Source organism: Chelonia mydas, chromosome 25, assembly GCF_015237465.2.
Source record: "Chelonia mydas isolate rCheMyd1 chromosome 25, rCheMyd1.pri.v2, whole genome shotgun sequence".
Lineage (NCBI taxonomy): Eukaryota > Metazoa > Chordata > Testudines > Cheloniidae > Chelonia > Chelonia mydas.
Window position 1 is genome coordinate 402409 of NC_057858.1, and position 27028 is coordinate 429436.

Sequence of the window (27028 nt, forward strand, 5' to 3'; positions counted from 1 at the left end):
CCCTGCGCCGAAGATTTCTCGCAGCAGTACTTGGTCGGGGGAAGGGCGTGCACAGGAGTCGTCTCGTGCAACTGTTGGCGCCTCCTGTAGCGCGCTCCCCTGACAAGCAGAGGGAAGGAGGGTGGGTAGTGGAGCACCCATAGGGGGACACAACTCGAAGAACCATCATTACTGCAAAAGGTAAGTAACTACTACTTCTTCGAGTGGTGTCCCTGTGGGTGCTCCACTCTAGGTGCTCGTAGGACAGTACCCCACCAAGGTGGTAGGGGTTCGGAGTTATGTACAAGTGTGTGATGAGAGCACTGTAAGGCCAACAATAGAGTCTGAGACAAGGCCTTGGGTGATAGCATAATGCTTTGCAAAAGTGTGCTCCGATGTCCAGGTTGCAGCTCTACAAATATCTATTAGGGGGACACTGGTTGTATTCTTGCACAAATTTCACCATGGCTCACGTTGAGTGGGATCTGATGTCCACCGGTGGGGGATGGGGGTGGGGGCGGCGGCGGGCTGGTGGTTCTTTGTGATGCAGATGGTAGCAAGTTTGAATATAGGTAGAGACCCATTTGGAGAGTCTCTGGGTCAATATTGTAGAGTCCTTGGCGCGCTCTGCTATAGAGACAAATAGTCTTGGTGACTTGCGAAATGGTTTAGTTCTGTCCAAGTAAAAGGCTACAGCCCGTCTGACATCTAGCATGTGCAACATTGCTTCTCGAGAGTCGTTATGTGACTTGGGATAGAAGGCAGGTAAGTGCACAGTTTGGTTAATATGAAAATTTGTAGCCACTTTGGGCAAGAATTTTGGGTGAGGACATAACATGATGTTGTCTTTGGTAAATACAGCGTACTGTGGTTCAGTCATCAATGCTCCTATTTCGCTGACACATCTGGCAGACGTGATTGCCACTAGGAATGTGACCTTCATTGACATATGAAGGAGCGAGCAGGTTGCTAGAGGCTCGAAGGGTAGCCTTGTGAGACATCTGAGCACAAGATTGAGATCCCATGGTGGTGCACGTTGGTGTACTTCTGGGTAAATGTTCTGTATGCCTGCTAGAAAGCGCTGTGTAATCGGGTGAGCAAATATTGAAGCCCCTTCTGTCTGTTCGTGGCGAGTCGTAATGGCAGGGAGGTGTACTTTAATAGAGCTTATGGCTAATCCCTTGTCCTTCTGTTCTTGTAGGTAGTCTAGGATCACAGAGGCGCCTTGGTCGCAGCTAGCTGTTTTTGCTGACCCCAAGGGAGAATCTTCTCCACTTGTGGTGGTAAGTATTTCTAATGGTGAGGCGATGGCTATTTAATAACAGCCGTTTTACTTTCTCCAAACGGTTCAATTCCCCATGTTGGAACCAGAGAGGAGATACGCTTTGAGATGGAGTTTCGCTGGGTCTAGATGGAGTTGTCAGGCCCTTGTTCTCGGACAGGAGGTCCATCTGGAAAGGCAGCTGTTGTGGGGCACAGACTGCTAGACGTGAAAATTATGGAAACCAAGTCTGTCTGGGCCATGTGGGGACAATGAGAATGTTGTATGTTCTGTTGAGTCATATCTAGCGGATGACCCATTGGATCAGTGGTATCGATGGGAAGGCATACGAGTGACTCGTTCCACGGGATGAGGAAGGTAACGATCCCGGTGCCAGGCCTGCCTTGGAGCAAAATAGTGGACATTTGTGATTTGTTGCTGAGGCCAAAAGGTCGATTACTGGGTGACCCCATTTTTGGAATATTATGTCGAGAACACTGTTGTGGATTTCCCACTTGTGTTCCTGTGAGAAGTGCCTGCTGTAGTGTTTTGGCACCCTGGTAGGTATGATGCTGTGATGTTTATACTGTTGCAGATGCAGAAGTTCCATAAATTCCTGGCTTCTACGCACAGCAAGTGAGACCTGGCTCCTCCTTGGTGATTGATGTAAAACATGCATGCCACATTGTCGGTGAGAATAGAGATTGAGGTGTCTCATATGAGTGGGAGGAAGTGTCGGCATGCATTGTGTACCACGCGGCGTTCCAGGAGATTGATATGTAGTCGCAGACCACTTGCCTTGTACACTGTGTTGACCCAAGTGGGCGCCCCAACCTATCAGGGAGGCATCTGTTGTAATAGTCACTGATGGGAGGTCTTGTTGAAAGGGAATCCCAGAGCATACATTCCCTGGCTGTGTCCACCATTTTAAGGAGAGGATAACCCTTGGTGGTAGTGTCACACGTCTGTTGAGAGAGTGTTTGCTGGGTGCACAGACCAGGGCTGCAGACAGCACATATGGAGTCTGGCATAGTTACAACTTTCATAGTAAGGTGCCATATGTCCCAAAATCTGAAGGCATGTCCTCACTGAAGTTTGTGGGCTGATGGTCACAGTGGAAATAAGATTGGTCAATGTAGTGAATCTGTGGTTTGGCAAAATTGCCTTGGCTTGTATGGAGTCTAGGTCGGCTCTGATAAACTAAAAGAAATCCACCCTGGAACCAACCCAACGATTGGAGTTTATCTGTAAACCCAGCTGATGAAACAGGTCTATTGTGGTCTTTAACATGCCTGCCATTTCTTGTCGGTTGGCACCCTTGAGAAGGCAATCGTCCAAATAGGGGAAGATTAGGACTCGTTTGCGTCGTAAATGTGCTGCTACTACCGCAAGCGTTTGAGAATACGGGGGAAACAGTGGACAGTCCGAAGGGAAGGACCCTGTATTGGCAATGTTTGGGTCCTACTGTGAAGCTCAGGAATCACAAATGATCTGGAGGATGGTGTGGATTGCACTCTCAGCAAATTTGCGGATGATACTAAACAAGGAGTGGTAGATACGGTGGCAGGTAGGGATAGGATACAGAGGGACCTAGACAAATTGGAGGATTGGGCCAAAAGAAATCCGATGAGGTTCAATATGGATAAGTGCAGGGTCCTGCACTTAGGATGGAAGAATCCCATGCACCGCTACAGACTAGGGACCGAATGGCTAGGCAGCAGTTCTGCGGAAAAGGACCTAGGGGTGACAGTGGACGAGAAGCTGCATATGAGTCAACAGCGTGCCCTTGTTGCCAAGAAGGCCAGTGGCATTTTGGGATGTGTAAGTAGGGGCATAGCGAGCAGATCGAGGGACGTGATCGTTCCCCTCTATTCGACACTGGTGAGGCCTCATCTGGAGTACTGGGTCCAGTTTTGGGCCCCACACTACAAGAAGGATGTGGAAAAACTGGAGAGAGTCCAGCAAAGGGCAACAAAAATTATTAGGGGTCTGGAACACATGACTTATGAGGAGAGGCTGAGGGAACTGGGATTGTTTAGTCTGCAGAAGAGAAGAATGGGGGGGGGATTTGATAGCTGCTTTCAACTACTTGAGAGGTGGTTCCAAAGAGGATGGTTCTAGACTATTCTCAGTGGTAGAAGATGATAGGACAAGGAGTAATGGTCTCAAGTTGCAGTGGGGGAGGTTTAGGTTGGATATTAGGAAAAACTTTTTCACTAGGAGGGTGGTGAAACACTGGAATGCGTTACCTAGGGAGGTGGTGGAATCTCCTTCCTTAGAAGTTTTTAAGGTCAGGCTTGACAGAGCCCAGGCTGGGATGATTTAATTGGGGACTGGTCCTGCTTTGAGCAGGGGGTTGGACTAGATGACCTCCTGAGGTCCCTTCCAACCCTGATATTCTATGATTCTATGAACCATCTGTGGGCAGGATGTATTGTAATATGGAAGTATACATCTTGGAGGTCGAGGGTTGCAAACCAGTCCCCCCCACCTCGCGCTGCAATTATTGTGGCCAGAGTGACCATTTTGAACCTCTGGTTGCGTACAAACCTGCTGAGTTTTCAGAGATCTAAGATTGGTCTCCATCCCCCTCCTTTCTTCTCTGTCAGGAAATATTTGGAATAAAAACTCCTCCCTCGGTATTGATGTGGTACTAGTTCTACAGCACCCAGGAGTAGGAGATGATTACTTCCTGTTGCAGAAGGTGCTTGTGAGAGGGGTCCCTGAAGAGGAACGGGGAAGGGTAGGGGAGGATGGCTGTGAAAGGAATGGTGTGGCCAGATTCTATGATCTCCAAAACCCATTGATCTGTGGTTATCGCAGCCCAGGCATGGTAAAATGGGCGTAGGCGGTGACCAAAATAGTGGGATGGGGTATCTGTTGGCGCTAGAGGTGTGGGGAGGTCATGCATACCCTTGACCAAGACTTCAAAATTGTGGCTTAGATGTAGATGGATGAGGCCTGGTTCTGTGGAGTTTGTTGTCTGAGCCCATTGTTTGGGTCTGTTCTGAGTGAAGTATCGTGGTTGTTGATGGTTAAACGAGGTGCCTCGTGACCTCTATGGTGTAAAGCAAGGGCGTTTGTCAAGCGGTGGGTGTATGCCTAGTGTACGCAGCGTCGCTCGGGAGGCCTTCATGGTATGGGAGAGGTCGTCTGTTTGAGACTAGAATAGTTTATCCCCATTGAAGGGAAGGTCCTCCACTTTTAGCTGTAGTTCTTTTGGAATTCCTGAAGCTGGCAACTACGATGTTCTCATAACCACAGCTGCTGCAGTTGTTTGGCCAGCTGTCCCCGCTACATCCATTGAGGCTTGCAGCACTGTGCGGGCTATTAACTGACCCTTGCTGATAACGGCATTGAGTTGAGGACGTTTATGCTCAGGGAGGTCCTCCACAAGCTCTTGTATTTTACTATAGTTAGAGTAGTCGTAATTTGCTAGTAGACCAGAATAGTTGGCAAGTCTAAGCAGAAGGGTGGCTGACAAGTAAACTTTCCGCCCAAAGAGGTCCAGTCTCTTGTGTTCTTTATCTTGCAGTGAGGAGCAGAAATGAGGCTGTTTACTGCGCTGATTAGCAGCCTCTACCACCAGAGAACAGGATTGCGGGTGTGAAAACAAAAACTCCATGCCTTTAGCTGGAACGAAGTATTTTCTGTCAGTCCTTTTGTTGGTGGGTGGTGCCGATGCCGGTGTTTGCCATATTACCTCCGCAGGCTCTATTATAGCCTTATCCATGGGGAGGGCAATCTTGGTCAATGATGCCGGTTGTAAGATTTTTAACAACTTATGTTGTTTCTCCTGCACCTCATGTAAGGCAATTTCTTGGCTGTTTGCTACTCTTTTGAAGAGCTCTTGGAACTGTTTCAGATCTGGTGTCGTAGGGGTAGACAGTGTCACTGCTTTGTCTGGTGCATGAGAAGATGAGTGTGGGGCAGGTGGTGAATCATCCAGGTCTGCCTGAGATCGTATCTCTTCTTCTTCTTCTATCTCTGTCTCAGGGGGGTTAGAGGTTTCTCTATGTGGTAATGATGGGTGTACTCTGGAACCTCTTGTTGCTGGGGAAAGAGGACCAGAATAGGGGTTCTGGTATGTGGGCCAATGACCCCATTGTGGCCATTGCATGGGGTAAGGTGGTAATGGGTAAGGCCAGTGCTGTGCATACCAGGGCTGTGAATACTCGGAGGGATGAGGCTTAGGCTTCACAGCATTCCATGTAGGTCTCATCTGTGATGGGGATGAACATTAAGAGAAGCAGTTGTCCTGCACATCTCCTTCCTCATCACTATGCATGGAGAATGGTTCAGGAGATGAAGGATGGTACCGTGCTATGTAGCTCGGGGAGTGTTTGGTGCTGAGCAGTGGTGACTGTGGTGCCAAAGAAACTGCTATGTCAGCAGGACGCAGGAGTTGTGCTGGTCCCGCCTTGGGGTTGCGGTCGAGCATTGGAGAGCTGACTGGTGCTGGATTCGGCTTGTTAGGCGGCAGCAAGTCTTGGGCTGGTGCCGGTGGCAGCAGCATTGATTGCGGTGCTACTGCCGGTGCCATGGAGGAAACTTGATGTCTCAGCTCCGGTGCCACATGTCGGGGCTCAGCAGGGGTCCGCTGAGGGACGGTGCCGGAGGAGCATGGTGCCTCGTAAGTGCTCACTCCGGATGAGTGGAGCACTGTGGGTAAAGATCTCACTGGGGAAGCTCTCTTTTTCTGAGACCCTCTTGCTGGAGAGGTCGAGGCTCGCTTCCTGACAGTTTTGGAAGTTGGAGCCTTATCACAGCTCAGGGATCTCGGTTTATGAGACTCCCTGGAGGACATCTCTTGTGGAAGTTGAAGGGGATTTCTCCAGCAGCAGCATTTTCAAGCGGAGATCCCCGTCACATCTTGCTCTTGTTGTTAAGTTGGTGCAATGTATGCGTTTCTGGGAGATATGAGTTGAATGCAGGATGTGTGGCCGTCAGTAGTCACACTTTTTAAATCCTGTTGAGCCCAGCATGACTGCAGTTAAGCCTCTCCCGTCTCTCAAGAGATAAGGGTGGGAGTTAATTTAATGATAAACTGTAGAAACTGTTCCCAAAACGCGGAGTTAAGGAGAGAAAGTCTTTTCTTTCTTTTTTTTTTTTTTTTTTTGGGGGGGGGGGGGGAGAAAAACCTAAGAGGAACTGAGGAAACTATGTATAGACTAAGACTAACTAAACAATGTAAAAAGAAAAGGAGTACTTGTGGCACCTTAGAGACTAACAAATTTATCTGACTACAGCTCACTTCATCAGATGCATCTGATGAAGTGAGCTGTAGCTCACAAAAGCTTATGCTCAGATAAATTTGTTAGTCTCTAAGGTGCCACAAGTCCTCCTTTTCTTTTTGCAGATACAGACTAACAAGGCTGCTACTCTGAAACCTAAACAATGTAACTAAGTGTAGACCAAAAAGAAGTTCCTATATAACTTGTAACTTTTTTTTTTTTCCCCTCTTCCCCAGAAAATATCAAAGAGCACTGCCACGGAGCTCCGTCTGCAGCCGAGGATGGTTGAGAAGGAACTGAGGGGACAGTGGGGGGAGCGTGAGCTGCAGGAGGTGCCAACGGCTGCACGAGACTACTACTGTGTGCTCCCTTCCCCCAACCAAGTACTGCTGCGAGAAATCTCCGATCTCTGGCGCAGGGATGCACCGACGCCTACAGTGGAGGATCCACAGGGAAAACACTCAAAGAAGAATACTTACTTCTGCTCTTCTACTGCTGCCAGTTCACCTTTGCATGTATCCACACACATGCTTGATTTGCACACCATTATCAGGAAAGCGGGGGAATAAAAAGTCACCAGATTAAGCCTGTTTAGCAACAATATTAAATACCAGACTCAACAGGGTTCCTCAAACGTCGCATCACAGAGAAACCATACATTGCATCAATTGCTGACAATAGTTTTTTCATAATTCAGTTGCCTTATGTAGAAAGGCAGGTTCTGCCATGAAACCTGCAGCTGAAATAGGATAATGGATTGCCACTCAGCACAGATACTTTTAAAAGTCTCCAGTATGTAACAAGTTACTTGACTCAAGAGGGGAGGACATCAAATTTGGAGCATGGCCAAAAGTTATAAAACCAGAATACAAGCCTTTTCAGCAGTGATGTATTTTTTTTTTTTTTTTTTTTTTAAACACACACACACACACACACACAGAGGAACTAATTAATGGACTCAGACCAAGACCATCAAGTTTCATCCTGATATAAATTTCCTTTTAGGGAAATTATAAAAGTGAGACTATTTACACAATTGCCACATGTGTAAATTAGCATTCCCACAATGCTAACATGCAGAGGAATCAAATTTTAGCAATTGTTTATCAATAACGTTGAACTAGCAGCAGAGTTTCAGATCAAACAGACTGATTTATTTGGAAAACCCTCCCTTTTGGCATCAGCAATGATCCAGTCAGTGCAAAGCGAACTGTAAAGTATTTCAAATAATTTTGCAGAAGTTAAAACAGAAAAAGATGCTAAACATTTGGCATTTATTCACAACATGCAGTTTTAAATCACCCAGTGAGAACCACTTGGTATGAGTGTGCTTGCCCACATTTACTAAAAGTACATACATTTGAAAGAGAAATATTACTAAAGCCAATTTGCTGTAAGTGCTTTCTCCACAGTAGCTCCCTAAACTAAATATATATAATAGGTATCACCTACAGTCAGAGGTAATTTTAACATAGGCATGTAATATCTTGAACATCAAACTTGTTTCACATGCTAGACAGTGCTCCCAGAATAAGGATCTGTCTGCAAAATAACTGAAAAACAGGATGGGGAAGGCATTGTTAAAACGTGGTTTCTTTTTTTCTGTTTGGATTTAAAATGTATATGCATACACATTCCCTAAAAGAGAATTGTCTCATTTACAGATGCATATACATATTCCCTAAAACAGTCTTGTCTGTGTGGACATAAAAATGTATTATAGCCATGTTTAACCCAAGTAGGCTAAAACCTAGGCTAAAAACTCACTAACACGGTTAGATGACTAGTGTACACAGGGGGAAAAAAAACCATGTTATAACAGTTCAGGTACCACCATGCAGAGTTCTGAAATATAAGCTAAGTGAAAAACTTCATCACTGAAATTTCAAGCCCTACTAAATAAGCTGATCTCCTTGCCATTGAAATATTTTAGTTTAACTGAGATCGTCGTTTACAGTAATTTAAATATACTAATCTTGCTGATGGCAGAATGCTCAAACTGTCTGTCGGGATCTTGCAATAGGAGTGATTTAACATACTCAATATTGAGCATATAGCATTCTTTGGCCAGGGACTATGGATAGAAGAGAAGAGACACTATTTTGCATCGTTGATGCCCTGTCTTTTGGATAAGTTTAAGCCCAGGTCATTTCTGCCTGACTGTTTTAATGACTGCAGAGAAGGAGGATAAAGATTGTCTGAAAAAGGGATAACTCAGTCATCCTTATGTAAGCACTAGGAGATAAATCATCATGCAAATCATGCAGGATCAGAGGAGAAAGGGGAAGAAAAGCAAGACATTCAGGAACACTTCTCAAAATATTGGGGAAAATGAGTTCTGTTTCTTTAAGTTTGAAGAAATCATACACCTCACAATGCAAAGAAATTTTCTTACTTCACAGAAAACTTCCTTCCAAGACTGTCACCTCCTTTATATAAACAGGATTCAGAAGCAGAAAGATTGCTATTAGCATGTTTGCATCCAGAGGCAAAGTTAGATGCTCTAATACTAACTGTAATACTCAAAAGATAACTAATTGTACCAGTTTAATTAGAAGCCAATAAGTGATCTTTTAGTGGAAGACATCACTTTCTAATTTAAAACTCTATACTGAAATGCCAGAAAGATGCGTATTAACCCAGTGGATCTCAACACAGGTACACTGTGGGATTATGGGTCAATAGCAATCCTAGGACTCTGCTGAAGCTGATAAAGGCTGGAATCCTCCTGCAAACCAATTTAAAGACAGCATGGCCCCAGACATAGACGCTATGCTGAGAGTAAGACAACTTGGGTGAACTTGGCACAAGTCACTTCCCCTCTTTGATGCTCAGTTTTCCTGATGGTAAAATGGGGGTGATGCCTAACTAGCTTTTGGATGCACTTTGAGACATACAAAGAGTGCTAAGTGTCATCATCACACAAGGAGTCACAGGGAGTGATGATGATTAGATAGTGAGTCACTATATTGATTACTAGAAATTCAAGAGACCCAACATTAGTGGATAAGTGACCACAAACTTGAGCTGTGTGTTAGCTTTAACAGTCAGAACTGTTTCTGTACAAACAGCTTTCCCATAATAAAGAGATTCATGTTTATTCAAATATTTTTTTGGTGCTGACTCACTCGTCACCTTGGTCAAAAAGCTTTACACTTCTGTGACTCAGTTTGCTCACCTGTAAAATAACGTACATAACTCAAGATGCTTTATTGCTGAAGAAAGTCATTTGAGAGTCTCTGAAAAATACTTAGTGCCAAGTATTAAAACACAAAACTGATACAACCCAGTTGTAAATTCTAAGTTCTAATTAACAATTACCACATATTAACCAAATTCTATTAAGTAAAGTTACACTGCAAACAAGAGTTATTTGCACAGGTTTATAAGAAAGCAAGCTTAAGTTTTCAAGCGTAATTAGTAATATTGTGTGTGCAACTTGAAACTGCAAAGGGTTTTGATTTTCAATGATCAGATATGCAGCACTTGTGAACATCAGGCCCCCTTTCTAGTATCTCAAGCTGGGAGCCCCACATTCAAAATCAGTTCGCTTTGAAAGTGCAGGCCAGCGTTATTGAGAACACCTTATCTGTAGTCGTTCTCAGAAAGTTTTAACCGACCTTCACATGTGAAATAAGGACACCCTTTTATAGATAAGGCCAGAAGAGACCACTTATCTAGTCTAGCCTCCTGTGTAATACAGGCCACAGACCTTCCTTGAATCAATTCCCCTTGATGATCCAGCCCTCACTTTTGCCCCTTCTTTATTAACCCTTTGGAAAGACACCAGCTGAAAAACAGCTTAAATAAAAAGGGATTTTAGTATTTTCCTGCAATTCAACATCCTCAGGTCAACAGGAAACCCAGAACTTTTAAGGTGGGGAACACTGGTTTAAGGGTGCCATATCAACATTTATGGATTAGTTTCACAATCTGTGTCTGTCCTTAACCACTTCAGAAACCAGAAAATAGCAAGAACTGGAAATGGATAAGCCAGAGAGAAGAGCAACATTACTTCCAAAAACAGGGATCTATTGTAAAATATGGAAAAAGTACTCTTACTCATGAGAGAAATTCAAGTAGGCATTCCTATTTCTAGCAGATAGTTCACAGAAAGTGAATAAAAATACGAAATCCCTCTGGATTCCGTATTGCTTGAGGCCAGAACGTGTGTGTGTAAAAAGCACAGTGCCTATAAGAGGCATTCTTTGTAACTATGAGGTGTAAGATCTCATAGCATAGAAACAGATCTCGTAATAAAGTGGAAGTTCAACTCCAAATAAGTGGTAAGAAACTATTGCAAACATCTGAGAAGCCACACAATCTTTACAACATTTCATTCTAAGCTGTCTTTGAAGTAAATAGTGAATTTTTTTAAATGTGGCTTACTTTGGACACAATGGGTTCTCAGACACATCCAACTGCAGGATTGAGGCCTGAATTTACAACAGGATGTACCAACCCTATTTTTCATTACACTCCAGTTGTTTACAGTATTATTTTCTTCCTTGTTGACTAGTTTCCACCTTACTTGGGAGTTAAAATAAAACGGTTGGAATAAGACTGACACATTCAGTTTGAATAGTAGCCACTGCATTTGGTTACACATTTATTCTACAAGTGTGGAGAAAGGATGACAGGTACAAATTCTCAGATTAAATTGTGTGTGAGAGATCCATTCACATGTACAAATCCAATGCCTCATTTGCTTATGGAGTTAAAATAAAGTTAAAGCAAAACTACATTCTGACCACACAGGTTTTTTTAAAGCCACACTTTTAGATCTTATAACTTGCACAACAGCATTCAAAGAAATCTTTATTTGAAAGGAACAGAAACCTCTCCCCATTTCAAGCCAGACCTGCCTCTTCACCAGGAAAAAGTAGCCTTCACGGAATGATTAAGTTTTGCTCAATTAAATACCCTTTTTTTAAAGCCGGTTCTATTTGATACACAACTAAATCAGAAATTTAGACACTGGAATTGAACAAATCCAGTTACTACAAGAAATGTTATCCCTGGTACATTTACAGAATTGTTGGCTATGTATGTGCTCTGGTGTCTGAACACTAATGAAGAGAAGAGGCTTTGATTCTTCATTCTATACTATTCAGCTTCCAGAATATAAATGTGAACTACGGGATTCATAATAATTTCCCTCAGTTATAGCTATGTTTCACACCAAAATTTACAAAAACTGATTTCACTTGTCATACTGACTCTCACTATTGTGTAATGTGAAACATTTAGCCATAAGCATTCATTAACTGCTCAACGAGGAACAAGACAAGCATATGCAGGACTTGAAGTCTGCCAGGCCCCTATCATCTAGAGATTTATATCCCAGCCTCCTTCCTTTTCCTGACAGCTGGTGGTGGGCAAGTATCAGGGGGTTTCTCCTGGACCCTTTTGGTGGATTTTCTCCTCCCCACTTGAAAATCTTTCATAATCTATTTTGAGGCCGAAGTAAAGGACTAAAACCCACCAGCAAGGCACAGGAGAAACCACCCTCAATCCCGCAGTACAAATCCTGCTCCTATGCAACCAGCTGTTTAGAAGGGAAATGAGCTGGGATTTACCAAGGTGCTGTTTCTGGACACATTTTAGGGGCTCTTTCCCACAGTCTAGTAGGTAGTTGAAAAACGTAAAGTTCAACCCCCTCTAGCTGCTTAAAGAGAATGAATTCCTGCCTCCCCTACACACACACCTGCAGCAGTCAGGTCTGTTTGGAAGAAGGGAAGATGAAGCAGGATCTGCTAGTCTACTCCTCCAACAGTTTGTTTGGGGGTCGTTGTCCTATGTAACTCCAATATCTTCCTCTGCTGCTCATTTCTTTACCAAGCAGCATCTTAATTAACTTGATATTCTCAGTTTTACTGCTGCCAACATGGTACTGAATACAACAAGCACTGAACCTGGCAAGTCTTTTTACCACCACCCTGCTGTTGCTTGGAGCTGGAACAGACCATAGATTCCACAGAGGCAGTATAGCTGATGTAGACGCCCAATACCTCAGTAGGCAAGGTCTTGTTTTCACCTAGGAGAAAGGTTTTTCAAGCCCTGGGTATACTAAACCAAAGCCAGGCCACCGACACACACTCCTGTTAAACTACAGAAATAAAACATATCTGGACACAGACAAAAAACGGTTACTAACCTTTCTGTAACCATTGTTCAAAATGTGCTGCACATGTCCACTCCAATGTAGGTGTGAGAGTCCCCAAGCACAGCTGCCAGAAATTTTCTCGTAGTTGCATCCATTGTGTCGGCTCTAGCGCCCACTGGTGTCACATGCTCATAGCACCAGTATAAGGGGCCTTGCAGACCCTACCCTCCTTCCGTTTCTTCTGATCGACCGCCTCCAAAGAGAGGACGGAAGGTGGGTTTTGGAACAGACATGTGCAACACATTGCAAAGAACAGTTAGAGAAAGGTTAGTAACCATTTCTTTGAGTGCTTGCACATGTCCCTTCCAATGTAGGTGACTCACAAGCAGCTGCCCCAGAGGTGGGTTCAGAGATCAAGGGCAAGCTGACTGTAATACAGCCCAACTGAAACAGTCTCTGACCTGTTGTGTAATGGCGTATAGCATGGTGAACATATGAACTGACAACCAGGTTCTCACCCTGCAGAAGTCCTGAATTGGAATCTGTGCTAAAATAGCTGTGGAAGAAGCTTGAGACATGGTAGAGCTGTTAGGTTAGCCGGGATGATATGTTCGCAAGGATGTAACATGCCTTGATACATGAAGTGATCCACAATGAGATTCTCTGGTGAAAGTGGGAGACCTTTCATTCTTTCTGCTATCACTAGGAACAACTGAGTGATCTGTGGAATGGCTTGGTCCTGTGTATGTAGAAGGCCAGGGCACACTGGACATCTAATGATGGACATCTAATCTAACATCTTCCCTGTTCAGTTTAGAGTAGAACACTGGCAGAAAAAGTGCTTGACTGCAATGGAACTAATACAGATTTCAGAAGGAACAACAGGTGTGGTCACAGCTGGACCTTGTCCTTGAAAAAGACCATGTATGGGGATTCCGAAGTGAGAGCTCAGATCTCAAAGCCATCTGGGCAAGGTGACTGTCACCAGGAAGGCTACTTTTCAAGAGAGGCATAACAGCAAGCAGGTTGACAGTGGTCCAAATAGGGGTCCAGGTTTAGGTCCCAAGGAAGGAGGGGAGAGATGGATTCCTAACGTGAGGGTATACCTTTGCTAGGCCTGTGAGAAAACGAACTACCATGTCATGTGAAAAGACAGAACGGTTGTTAATCATGGGATGAAGGCCAAGCTGGCTGCTAGATGGACCTTAACTGAGGAAAGGGCTAGCCCTTGCGGTCTTAACAAAAGCAGGTAGTCTAGAACAGTGGTTCCCAAACTGGGGTTTGTGAAAAGTTACAGGAAAAAATTCTCTAATGGCAGACAGCTGTCCCTAAGGAGCCCAGGCAGCACAGAGCCAGCAGCCCAGAGCCCCTGGACTTCCAAGAGCTAAGCAGATCAAAGAAAGCATATCTATCACGCTGAGGAGATTTAAACTTCAAGACTCCTTATAAGAAATGGAAAGGGAGGTGAATATTTTTTTTGCTGTTTTTAAAATTAAATAGGCAGCTAGTATTGTTTTTAAAATTATTATAAAGAACAAGTTAAAGCTTTGTTGTAACGTACATTGTTTGCCTGGACTGCTCAAGACCTGAATGCTCGTATAGGAGGAACTCTGAGTTGGCTGCTTAAACATCTTCATGCTGTTTCACATCTGATACTCCTTGATGAAACATAGGAGCCTTGTCTTATAACAGGCTCATTCAAAGTGATATAAGCTACAAAAGTGAGATCTTGGAAGAGTGCTGCCATTTTCATAATGTAAAAAAAATACTATAATTACTATATAGTAAAATTATTAATAATAGTGTGTAATAAGCATGTCATAAAAACAAATTTTATATTTCCAAGATCACTGCTTTTTAAATTTATACTCAGGTAAAGGAGAAAATCCCTGGAAATATTCATTTTTAGGAGGGGGTTCGCGAGACTTGACATTTTATTGAAAAGGGTTCACAGGCTGTTAAAGTTAGGGAACCACTTGTCTAGAATGAACTGCAGAGAAGACTGCAGAGACAGGACTGGTCATTGTGAACGCCAGATGCAGAACCGTTTCCATTTTGCCAGTAGATAGACAGCCATCCAGCCAAGCTACTGCCCATTAGGATCTCATAGACTTGCTCCAAGCAAACTTGCTCCTCTGGATTCAGTACGAACATAAGAATGGCCATACTGGGTCAGACCAAAGGTCCATCCAGCCCAGTATCCTGTCTACCGACAGTGGCCAATGCCAGGTGCCCCAGAGGGAGTGAACCTAACAAGTAATGATCAAGTGATCTCTCCCCTGCCATCCATCTCCACCCCCTGATAAACAGAGGCCAGGGACACCATTCCTTATCCATCCTGGCTAATAGCCATTAATGGACTTTATGAATTTATCCAGTTCTCTTTTAAACCCTGTTTAGTCCTAGCCTTCACAACCTCCTCAGGCAAGGAGTTCCACAGGTTGACTGTGCGTTGTCTGTCCAGCCACCACTGCAGCGAGCCTAGGACCTGGGCCAGGACTGAGAACTGAGTCCAAGAGATGGTGATAGGCGGGAGTAGACAATAGCTAACCAAGCTTGCAGAGGTCTGAGTCATAGCTTGCATATTTCCAGACAGCTGCCACTGAGCAGGGCTGGGAGCGGTACAGCCATGCAGGAGGAGCTGCCCACGTGGGGCGCTGGGTCCTGAATGCAGTGGCCTGACGTACAGCTGCTTTCGCCACTGCTGTTCCCAGTAGAGCCTTGCAGCTCCTCGGATATCCGCATTCACACGGGGCTCCATGAATTTAAGCAAAGACTCCCATGCACTGAAGTGGTAGCACCCCAGCATGGTCTGCTGGTTTGCTATATGAAGTTGCAGGCCCCCTGGAGAGTAAGCCTTGCGCCCAAGGAGATCCAGCTTCTTAGGGTCCTTTGCCTTGGGCACAGACCTTGGCCCTCACTGGAAGTCTTGCTCATTGGCCACTGCAACCACCAATGAACCCAGAGGAAAAGAGGAACTTATACCCCTTGGCCAGAACAAAGTATTTACACGCCAAGTGTTTTGCTGTTGATGGAAGGGAGGCAGGGGTTTGCCATAGCGCCTTGAAAGGGTCCATGATGGCCTTGTATAGAAGCAAAGCAACTCTGGACAGGACCACTGACCACAGAATATCCATGAGGCTGTGTCACCTCCTTAACCACCTCTGCCTGGACCCCTAGGCTTGAGGCTACCCATTTCAGTAGGTCTTGGTATGTCTTGTAGTCATCTGGAGGTGGAGAGACCCCGGGTGCCACTGTGGCTTCATCCAGAGTGGATGAAGAGGAAGCTAAACCCAGATGGGGAGCACGAAGGGGCTTCCTCTCGGGGTTTGGTACCATGGTTGGTACCGGAGTCCGGTTCCAGGGTGTCTAGGGATGCTGCGGTATTAGGGATGCTGTAGCCTCCAACACAATCAAATAAGATAATCTCTAACGAGTCCCTTTGTGGTGGACGAAACCCTCACGGGTTCCAAAAAGGCCACTGCATGATGGTTGGGCCCTATGGGTACGGTGGCCAGGCACCCAGGGGTCCTGACGAACTCAGTGCCATAATGGAGTAGGAACAGCCCAGGGAGCGGGGGAATACTAATCCTCCTCCGAGTCCAATGAGGAAGAAGAGGTAAATTGGAGTGTTGTGCCACTGGGTGCCGGAGAAGGCTGCCTGGGGGACCTTGAGGCTGTCAACAAGGGTTTCCTCTTGGACAGCTGATGCACTGACTGTCTAGGTACTGGCATCAATTCCCTGCCACTTTGGGACACTGGCGGTGCCAAGCCCTGACTGTGGAGTCTGGTACCGGTAGGGTCAAAAGAACCCTTGCAGCCGCAAATGCTTCAGGGATCGATGGGACCACAAATTGGCCAGTACAATAGTCTTGAGTGGACATCATAGGATGCTGCGGAACCAGGGCTATGGGCACCTGGTGATGTGGTACCGGGGATGAAGAGCAGCCTGGCATGGGTCTCACTCTCTCAGTCTTTGTCCTTTGGCACCGGAGACCAGCTCTTCTCCTGGTGCTGCTTCTTAGGCACTGGCGAAGACGATGAGTGCCGAGGGACTTGTGTTGATGGAGGAGCACTCTGCACAGAAGCTGAAGCTGCGGGTCCAAGGCCAGTCTGAAGGCTGCCTCCATGCAGAGGACCTTCAAATGAGCAGTGTGGTCCTTCAAGGTCCAGGGCTTGAATTCTTTACAGATTTGGCAGAGGTCCTTCCTACGAGCTTCCCCTAAACACTTGCTCGAGTGCGGATCATTCAAAGGCAAGTCTTGGCACCAAGACGAAGGACAACTCTGCTATCTATGAATGGAGGCATCCAAACTATCTTAACCTACCCTTACTACTAAAAACTATGAGAACTAAAACTACTAAATAACTAAAAACTATGAGAACTATTTACAGACTGAAGAACTTCAAAAAAGATCTCACAAAATTAAGTGATTGGGCAACAAAATGCCAAATGAAATTTAATGTGGATAAATGTAAAGTAATGCATATTGGAAAAAAATACCTCCAATTATACATACAATATGATGGGGGCTAATTTAGCTACAACTAATCAGGAGAAAGATCTTGGAGTCATTGTGGATAGTTCTCTGAAGTCATCCACGCAGTGTGCGGCGGCAGTCAAAAAACCAAACGGGATGTTAGGAATCATTAAAAAAGGGATAGAGAATAAGATGGAGAATATCTTATTGCCCTTATCTACATCCATGGTACACCACATCTTGAATACTGCATACAGATGTGGTCCTCATCTCAAAAAAGATATACTGGTATTAGAAAAGGTTTAGAAAAGGGCAACTAAAATGATTAGGGGTTTGGAACAGGTCCCCTATAAGGAGAGATTAAAGAGGCTAGGACTTTTCAGCTTGGAAAAGAGGAGATTAAGAGGGGATATGATAGATGTATATAAAATCATGAGTGGTATGGAGAAAGTGAATAAGGAAAAGTTATTTACTTGTTCCCATAATATAAGAACTAGGGGCCACCAAATGAAATTAATGGGTAGCAGGTTTAAAACAAATAAAAGAAAGTTCTTCTTCACTCAGCGCATAGCCAACAAGTGGAACTCCTTGCCTGAGGAGGTTGTGAAGGCTAGGACTATAACAGGGTTTAAATTCATGAAGGTTAAATTCATTTAGGTTAAGTCCATTAATGGCTATCAGCCAGGATGGGTAAGGAACGGTGTCCCTAGCCTCTGTTTGTCAGAGGGTGGAGATGGATGGCAGGGGAGAGATCACTTGATCATTTCCTGTTAGGTTCACTCCCTCTGGGGCACCTGGCATTGGCCACTGTCAGCAGACAGGATACTGGGCTGGATGGACCTTTGGTCTGACCCAGTATGGCCATTCTTATGTTCTTAAAGATTAGAAAACCACTAAGGGAGGGCATTTCCAGCAATCGTCACGAGCAGTAAGAAGGAACTGAAGGAGAGTAGGGTCCAGCAGGGCCCCTTATACTGGTGCTATGAGCATGCGACACCAGAATGCATTAAAGCTGATCCAACAGATACTGCTGAGGGAAAAATTTCCAGCAACTGGGCTTGGGGTGCACACACTTACATTGAAATGGATATGTGCAAACACTCAAAGAAGGTGGTCAGATTTTAATGCCATGAGAGACAATTATGGTCATCTGGTCAGAATACTGCACAAAGCAGGACAGAGAATTTCACCAAGTGATTCCTGCATCAAGCCCGTAACTTTTTGTAGAGCTATAGCACACTTTAGAAAGACATCCATCAATCCCAATCTAAAATGCGCTAATGTTACCCATTATTCTGAATGGGAGTAAAATCATACTGAAGTTCAGTTTCCTTACTTCTTATTGACTTCATCAAGTTCTGCTCTTAGCTTTCCTATTTCAATCTGTAGTTTGGCCCTCTCTCTTGCAGTCTCATCCAGAACTCTTCGGGCATCAGCCAGCTCAGATTCATAGAGGGTCTTGACTCCACTCACCTAAGATAATGAAAGAAATAGATACAGTGATTGTCCTGAAGACTGAATTTCAGAGAGAAAGTAAAAAATTTAAGTTTTATTTAAATGAAATCTCTATTTATGAAAGTGACCAATGGGTTTCTTGATTCTTGTTTTAAGACAAGAAAGATACACCATGCTACTCTGAACAGAAAGCATGGACCTACTGTTTAGAAGTGATCCATTCCTTTAATTAAGGATTTATTTAAAGAACAAAAATAGAGAAATGAACACTCAGGTTTACAACACCAAGTCTAAGAACCAAACTGAAGTGGATTAAGCCCTAGGATCAGATACTATCTATTTCCATTTACTTAGAATACTACTGCTTTATAGGGTTACTTGAGGTACTATAATCCCTTAGATATAAGCCACAAGTGACTTTGGATTGAGCAAATTAAGATTTGATATTTTAACCCAGTTTCACATCTTTAAATTTAGAATCCAACGGTTAGTCTGGCCAACAGTTTATTTCCAGTAACACCTACAAAGATGTGTGCTTCCTCTCCTGCTGTTCCTACTATGTAGTATGGGTTTTCCCCCTGAAATCCTAGAAAATGTAAGCCACCTCCACGCTGCCTCCAGCCACCCATTCATTCCCTTTCTCTACCTAATAGCCATCTCTCCTTATGCTTTTGTTTTTAAGTTGCCAAGCTTTTTCTACTTTTAGGACACAATGAGACTACAAGCCAGGTATAGCAGGTGCAAGAATTTAGGTCCAACCAGGATCACAGCAGGTGATCTATGAACGATTACAGGAAAAGTTACTAGCATCTAACTTCAGAAGCATGAAGGAGATTAACGATAGTGGAAAGATCCAGAGGCAGGAGAAATACCAAGAAGACAGTGGTGAAAAGGAAGAGAAACTTGATGACAAAGCAGGAGAGAGAGATAAGGAAAAATAAAGCGTGCTGCACTATCTCCAGAAAGGCCAATTTAGATCAGAAAGTGGCAGCAGCAGTAAGAATGAACTCAGATACAGTAACTCCTCGCTTAACATAGTTATGTTCCCAAAAAATGCAACTTTAGGCGAAACGATGTTAAGTGAATCCCATTTCCCCATAAGAATTAATGAAAATGGGGGGGGGGGGGGGGGGTTAGGTTCAAGGGAAATTTTTTTCACCAGACAAAGGACTATTTTTGTATTTATTTATATATATTAATTATATAGTCCTTGTCTGGTGAAAAAAAATTTCTACACACAAACACACACATGCGCCCAAAGTTTTAAACAAACAATTTAATACAGTACACAGCAATGATGATTGTGAAGCTTGGTTGAGGTGGTCAAGTCAGAGGGTGGGATATTTCCCAGGGAATGCCTTACTGCTAAATGAGGAACTAGCACTTGGCTGAGCCCTCAAGGATTAACACAGTGTTGTTAATGTAGCCTCACTCTACAAGGCAGCACAAATGGGGGGAAGGGGAGACAGCATGGGAGACAGACACGCACCGTGTGTGTGTGTGTGATGCTTATTGCCCCTTTAGGTATGCTGACCCCACTAACTACATTGCCTTTTTAAGTAGATCAGCAAGTTGAGACGGAAGCTGCTGCCAGCAAGCTCCCTCCGTCCTGAGCCCTGTCGTCCCCATCCCCCCCCCCCCCACCCCAGCTCTATGGAGATGGGGTAAGTGGGGGGCAAGGTGCACAGGAGCAGGAGGGAGAGGGATACTCTGACATTAGCACCCCTCTTCTTCTTTCCTCCCCTCCCCGCCCCCCGCACAGCAAGCAAGAGGCTCCTGGGAGCAGCTCCAAGGAGCAGCTCCAAGGCAGAGGGCAGGAGCAGCACATGGCAGTGGGGGGAAGGACAGCTGAACTGCCAGCAACTGATAGTTTGCTGGGTGGCTGCCGCACAGGGAACTTAGAGGAGCAGTGAGCTGATTCCAAGCCCCCACCAGCTAGCTCCAACGGGCTGCTCTTTCTGCAAGCAGTGGACAAGGCAGGTGGCTGCCAAACAACATTATAAGGGAGCACTGCACAACTTTAAACAGCATGTTCTCTAATTGATAAGCAACTTAACCGGGACAACTTTAAGTGAGGAGTTACACCTGATCTAAAGAAAAAATGGGGTACAACTACGATGCTCACCCTGTTAAATTTCTGAAGTAAGCCTTGTTGTTTCTGCCAAGCAAAACTTGAGAAATTACTTCACACAAGAGTCATTTTTCAGTGACATAACCTTAGTTTACTTGCTGCATATGCATTCTTACTCATTTCCTTTAACTCACTGCCTAGTATTTGAAGGTCTAGTCACCAGAAGTTTAGTTTACACAGCTGATAACCATGGAGGTTGTATGTAACACATAGGAGCTTAACTCAGTATGGAAATAGCAAAATTTAGGAAGGTCTCTTCAGAGATTCAGTATGGCTATACTATTGCTTCTGCACACAGCACTTGCCAGTGACACCAATAGAAATGTAGCAGTTTTCACATCCAGAGGACCTTTCATTCTGGGTGACACATCAGTGCCATATGTAAGTGTACACTGGAATCACACATTATTTGGATGGAACTTCCCAAAGGGTTTAATTTCAGTTTCACAAGGAGAATCTCCCACATGTTCTCGTCAATTGAAAATGAACAAATTAGACTTAGGAAATTGGAATTTCAAATCTTTCCCAGGCTATATCAGGGATAAATTCCTCTGTGCCACACCCAGTGTGTTCTTCCATCTAGCTCGTACATCGCTCAACAACATGGGACAGGGAGGTGGTGGAATCTCCTTCCTTAGAAGTTTAAGGTCAAGCTTGACAAAGCCCTCGCTGGGATGATTTAGTTGGGGATTGGTCCTGCTTTGAGCAGGGGGTTGGACTAGATGACGTCCTGAGGTCCCTTCCAACCCTGATATTCTATGATTCTATGGTGTCCCTAGCCTCCGTTTGCCTGAAGCTGGGAATGGGCAACAGGGGATAGATCACTTGGTGATTACCTGTTCTGTTCACTCCCTTGGGGGCACCTGGCATTAGCTATCGTCAGAAGACAGGATACTGGGCTAGATGGACCTTTGGTCTGACCCAGTATGGCCATTCTTATGTTGGGAACAGCACACAGTATACAAAGAGAGAATTTGATTCCTTAGTTCCATCAGCCAGAAAAAGGAGCAACCCTCAAAGCGGAAGATGCATGCAGAGCTAGAGATAACTGTTCAAAACTTGTGGAATCATAAAGTTTGCTGAAGGTTTTCAGAAGCTACTGGGGTGTCTGTTCCTCCAGTACAATATGACTGAGTGGAGTTCTTGCCGAGCAAAGGCTTCTGCTCCATCCCCATTCAGCATTCCAGGAGCCTTAGGCCTGGTCCACACAAAAGTAGTAACATTATAACTACGTCAGCTGGGGTTGTGATCTTTTGCCAGCATAGCTATACTGAAATATGCCCTAGTGTGGATACAGATGAACTGGTATAATCATGCTTATACTTGGAAAACAGTTATAACACAACTGCATCTACACTAAACTCGTTTTGCTGGTAAGCTATGTTGGAAAAACCCTCCTAGAACAGACAAGGCCATATATAAATGGGAGAGTGGCTTCGGATCCTATGTGCCTCAGACAGCCTGCAGTAATGCAATGAGAGAAAGATGTGAACTCCAATACACAGTCTGTTACACCCTGCTCATTTTTTTCAGCAAATTATGTCAACTAACGAGGATTTGGAGATGTAGGGTTGGAGAGACTGCCATTTCTGGCACTGTTACAGATCTGCTACCCTAGCACCTGCACAGAGGCTCCATCTATACTAGGGGTTTGTTGTGGGTGGGGTTTTTTTTTTTTAAGTTTCCCACTCTTGCTAAAACCAGTAGAGATAAACTGATATTCACATTATACACAGGCCAATGGCAATGTTTACCACCGTGTTATGCAACCCTGTTCAGAGCAGTGCTGACAGACCATGTCAGAAGAGGCAGTCTACAGCAGGACTCCTTGTCCTACTTTAGAGATGGAGTTACTGGATACGTTAAGCCAGTTAGCAACTGTTCCAGAACAGCACAAAGTGAGTGAACGAAATGGTCATTCTTAGATCTGATACTGAATAGTGTGCGCTCTTTAATAATGCGTCTAAGACCAAGGATAGACCCTTAAGAAATCCAAATACACTTATTCACCACTGGTTCAGTAATGATTCACTGCATCCCCAGCTATACTTCTCCCCAGCAACTCCATCTTCTTTAGGTAGTCTCACATCCAAGGACTGAATGTGCCTAACTGCTTAGCCTGTGAAACTTGATAAGATCAAAAGTCTGTGCAGTTGCAGACTCAAAGACGAACACTAAACCAAGGTGCAAGGCTTGGGGACAAGATTCTTGTCTATGTACTTTAGTATTTGGCTCCACATTATACTCTAAGAGAAAGGAAGAGAACCCCATTTCCTATTTTTCTGTGCATTATACCACCCACATGTATTGCGAGTGTTCAGGGTGTAATGGGCACCAAGGAACGTATAATTATGAAGCACTCATGCCACAGTACAACATAAGTACAAGAAAACAAAGCAGCAGCAATTCAGTAAAGGAAACGGCGATCAGAGCTTTAACGTCATATCTGTCTAGAGATAAAAGACATTTCTCCCACATACTTTCAGGTTCATTTTAACTATTTAGGAAGGACAGAATGGGTAAGAGAAGATGTAACATTCTATATCGGAGATTCCATTCCCTATTTTAAACTTATTAATTCAGAAACAGGATTTGGAAGTCTTCTAGATCAATGTTCTAACTGATGAAGCAAGAGGAGGGGCACCAATGTTACAGACAATGACAAGACATTCCTTAAGCATCTTTCTATCATGTATAGAAAGAAAAACGGCATTATCTTGGGATACACTTTGGGCAAACAGACCACAGTCCCAATAAAATGTTGGGGGGGGGGTTGTTTTTTGTTAAAAAACACTATTTAAAGGGGGTCAAATTCTCAAAGCTAAATAACTGAGAAATTTATTGGAAAGAAGTTTTTGTTCACTTTGTTTAAAGTTATATTATTCAACAAAATGTCTGATGACCAAAAAACTACAGTGATACAATGACGAGGTCTAAATTAGCTGTTACCACTCAAGAAAGAGATCTTGGAGTCATTGTGGATAGTTCTCTAAATTCATCCACTCAATGTGCAGTGGCAGTCAAAAAAGCGAACAGAATGTTGGGAATCAAGAAAGTAATAGATAATAAAAGACAGAAAATATCACAGTGCCCCCATATAAATCCATGGTACGCTCACACCTTGAATACTGCGTGCAGATGTGGTCGCCACATCTCCAAAAAGATATATTGGAATTGAAAAAGGTTCAGAAAAGGGCAACAAATATTATTAGAGGTATAGAACAGCTTCCGTATGAGGAGAGATTAATAAGACTGGTATAGAGAAAGTAAATAAGGAAGTGTTATTTACTCCTTCTCATAATACAAGAACAAGGGGCCACCAAATTAATTAGGTAGCAGGTTTAAAACAAACACAAGAAAGTATTTTTTCATGCAACACACTGTCAACCTCTAGAACTCCTTCCCAGAGGGTGTTGTGAAGACCAATACTATAATGGGGTTCAAAAGGGAGCTAGATAGATTCATGGAAGATAGGTCCATCAATGGCTATTAGCCAGGATGGGCAGAAATGGTGTCCCTAGCCTCCGTTTGCCAGAAGCTGGGATTCGGTGACAGGGCATGGATCACTTGATGATCACCTGTCTGTTCATTCCCTTTGCGGCACCTGCCATTGGCCACTGTCAGAGGACAGGATACTGGGCTTGATGGACCTTTGGTCTGAATCACAAAATATCAGGGTTGGAAGGGATCTCAGGAGGTCATCTAGTCCAACCCCCTGCTCAAAAAGCAGGACCGATCCCCAACTAAATCATCCCAGCCAGGGCTTTGTCAAGCCTGATCTTAAAAACCTGACCCAGTCTGGCCATTCTTATGTACGGTTCTTCTGTTGCAAGAGAGGCTACTTTGGTTAGAAAGCCATCTTGGTTAAGTGGGGACATTAAGCAACAACACAAAAATAAAAAAAGGAGTACTTGTGGCACCTTAGAGACTAACAAATTTATTTGACCATAACACAAAAATGAGAAATCAAATGGAAAAGAGACAACAGATGTACATTGGTCAAACTGGACAGTCTCTACGTAAAAGAATAAATGGACACAAATCAGACGTCAAGAATTGTAACATTCAAAAACCAGTTGGAGAACTCTTCAATCTCTTTGGTCACTCGATTACAGACCTAAAAGTTGCAATTCTTCAACAAAAAAAACTTCAAAAACAGACTCCAAGGAGCGACTGCTGAATTGGAATTAATTTGCAAACTGGATACAATTAACTTAGCTTTGAATAAAGACTGGGAGCGGATGGGTCATTACACAAAGTAAAACTATTTCCCCATGTTTATTCCCCCCCCACCCCACTGTTCCTCAGACCTTCTTGTGAACTGCTGGAAATGGCCCACCTTGATTATCGCTACAAAAGGTTTTCTCCCCCCCGCCCCCCCGCTGGTATTAGCTCATCTTAAGTGATCACTCCCCTTACAGTGTGTATGGTAACACCCTCTGTTTCATGTTCTCTATGTATATAAATCTCCCTGCTGTATTTTCCACTGAATACATCTGATGAAGTGAGCTGTAGCTCACGAAAGCTTATGCTCAAATAAATTTGTTAGTCTCTAAGGTGCCACAAGTATTCCTTTTCTTTTAACAGATGATAGTTGGAGGATGTAGGCAATTGATAAGAGAAGGAAATGGTAATCATACTGGGAGCACATACTGATAAGGACAGTAAGGAAGAACTTTTTAAAAAAATCAGAAACAAAAGAGCATTAAAATTCTATTGTCACCTGAAAAGACTGCCAGATTTCCAAACTATAAAAGTCCACACAAATTAAAGGGAAAGGAGTACAGAAAATTTGTTTTAAAAAGCCTTAAATCTGGGTTTTAAATGCTTTACCTATTTGTGTGTGCGCACACATGCACAACAGTAGAGTTAGAATGAGTGAAAGCCAGTGGCAGATTTACAGAACTCCGGACTAGAGTTAACCGCTCAGTGTTGTAACGGTAAGCAAGGGTTTTGGTAAGATCTCATTCTTTGGTGGACCCGAGACCCCACTTATCAGCACAAAAGATGCAAGATTGAGTTTTCAACTGCCAATCCAATTAACCCACATTTTCTGGGCAGCCAAAAGAAACCACTTCTAACCCCAAAATTAAGGAATTCACTTCTATTTTTTCTTCAATGTCCTCATTTCCATGGTGTGCATCTTTTTGCCACATATCAATCTATGTTCAGATGCATCACAACGCTGTACTCAGAGGTGAAACAAAGGCCATCCACTCAGCTTAGACTCCTTCACCTCCTTCTACATGATACGAGAGAAGGTCTAAAGCTACTTCCTTGCCTCAGTTCTGCAGTGCACAGGCTGAATGGGACAATCCTCCCCCTGCAGACTCAATGGATTCTTCCACTTTTGGAAACAAGAAATATAAGGGCCACTATAAAATTGTGCTATTCATGCAGTCATGGAGGGACTATAAAGCCCTGACTGATGTCCTGCAGCCAAATACTGACATGACTTCAAGTAAAAGCAGTCATCTCTCCTGTCACAGACTTGTTCCTTGGACAAATACATCAGCCACAATTAGGGCAACAGATTTGTTATGGCTTCTTTTAAAATCACAAATTACACTGCAATGATGGTAACTTTAGTAAAAGTCACAGGTTTAGTGACTGCTCTGTGACATTTGATAAAAAAAAATACCTTGACAAAATACGGGGGCACCCACAGCAGCAGCACCCTCCAACCCGGCAGCATTGTATCCCTAATCCCAGCCCAATGCAGAGCGGAACTGTAGCTAGAGAGCAAACCTGCCCCACATTCATGGGTGGCTTCTGTAAACCACAAGCCTGGATCCCAGGTTTGAAAAGGAGCCCATCTTTCACTGACCCCAGTCACGGGCAGCTGCAGCTCCTGTGTCAAACAGGGCCGACATGGCTCTCTATTTCCCCATCATGAGAAAGGGGCAGGAGAGTCAAACCTGAGCTGCAACATCCAGGCCCAACCCCATCGGACAGGAGTCACCATTGCGGTTGAAAGAAAGTAGTACTTGTAGCACCTTAGAGACTAAAATTTATTTGGTGTGACAGGGTCAGGCCAGATGGCTATAGGAGAGTAACAGAAGGCAGATATATTAGCCCCAGGCTAAGTAGGTCCCTTTTCCCTGGGTAAGGTAACAGGGAAGGTTCCAGAACAATCAGGAACCTTCTGGAGACAATTAAGACAGGCTGATTAGAACACCTGCAGCCAATCAAGAAGCTGCTAGAATCAATTAAGGAAGGCTAATCAGGGCACCTGGGTTTTAAAAAGGAGCTCTCTTCAGTTCGTGGTGTGCGTGTGAGGAGCTGGGAGCAAGAGGCACTAGGAGCTGAGAGTGAGAACGCGGACTGTTGGAGGACTGAGGCGTACAAACATTATCAGACACCAGGAGGAAGGTCCTATGG

The 27028-nt window shown here is 44.1% G+C and overlaps 1 protein-coding gene and 1 long non-coding RNA gene across 4 annotated transcripts in view; one reads left to right on the forward strand and one right to left on the reverse strand.

The window, feature by feature from the left end:
- The window catches only part of LOC119564481, a 66458-nt gene extending 55266 nt beyond the window's left edge, over positions 1 to 11192 (forward strand). For both annotated transcript variants that reach the window (XR_005223384.2, XR_005223387.2), the window contains 2 exons: positions 1181 to 1262; positions 6711 to 11192. This is a non-coding gene — a long non-coding RNA (uncharacterized LOC119564481). The remainder of the gene's footprint in view (positions 1 to 1180; positions 1263 to 6710) is intronic.
- LMNB2 (lamin B2) overlaps positions 1 to 27028 on the reverse strand; it is a 98102-nt gene that overhangs the window by 54716 nt on the left and 16358 nt on the right. For both annotated transcript variants that reach the window (XM_037886006.2, XM_037886007.2), the window contains exon 2: positions 18398 to 18534. In XM_037886006.2, coding sequence (XP_037741934.1) covers positions 18398 to 18534 — 137 coding nt within the window. The remainder of the gene's footprint in view (positions 1 to 18397; positions 18535 to 27028) is intronic.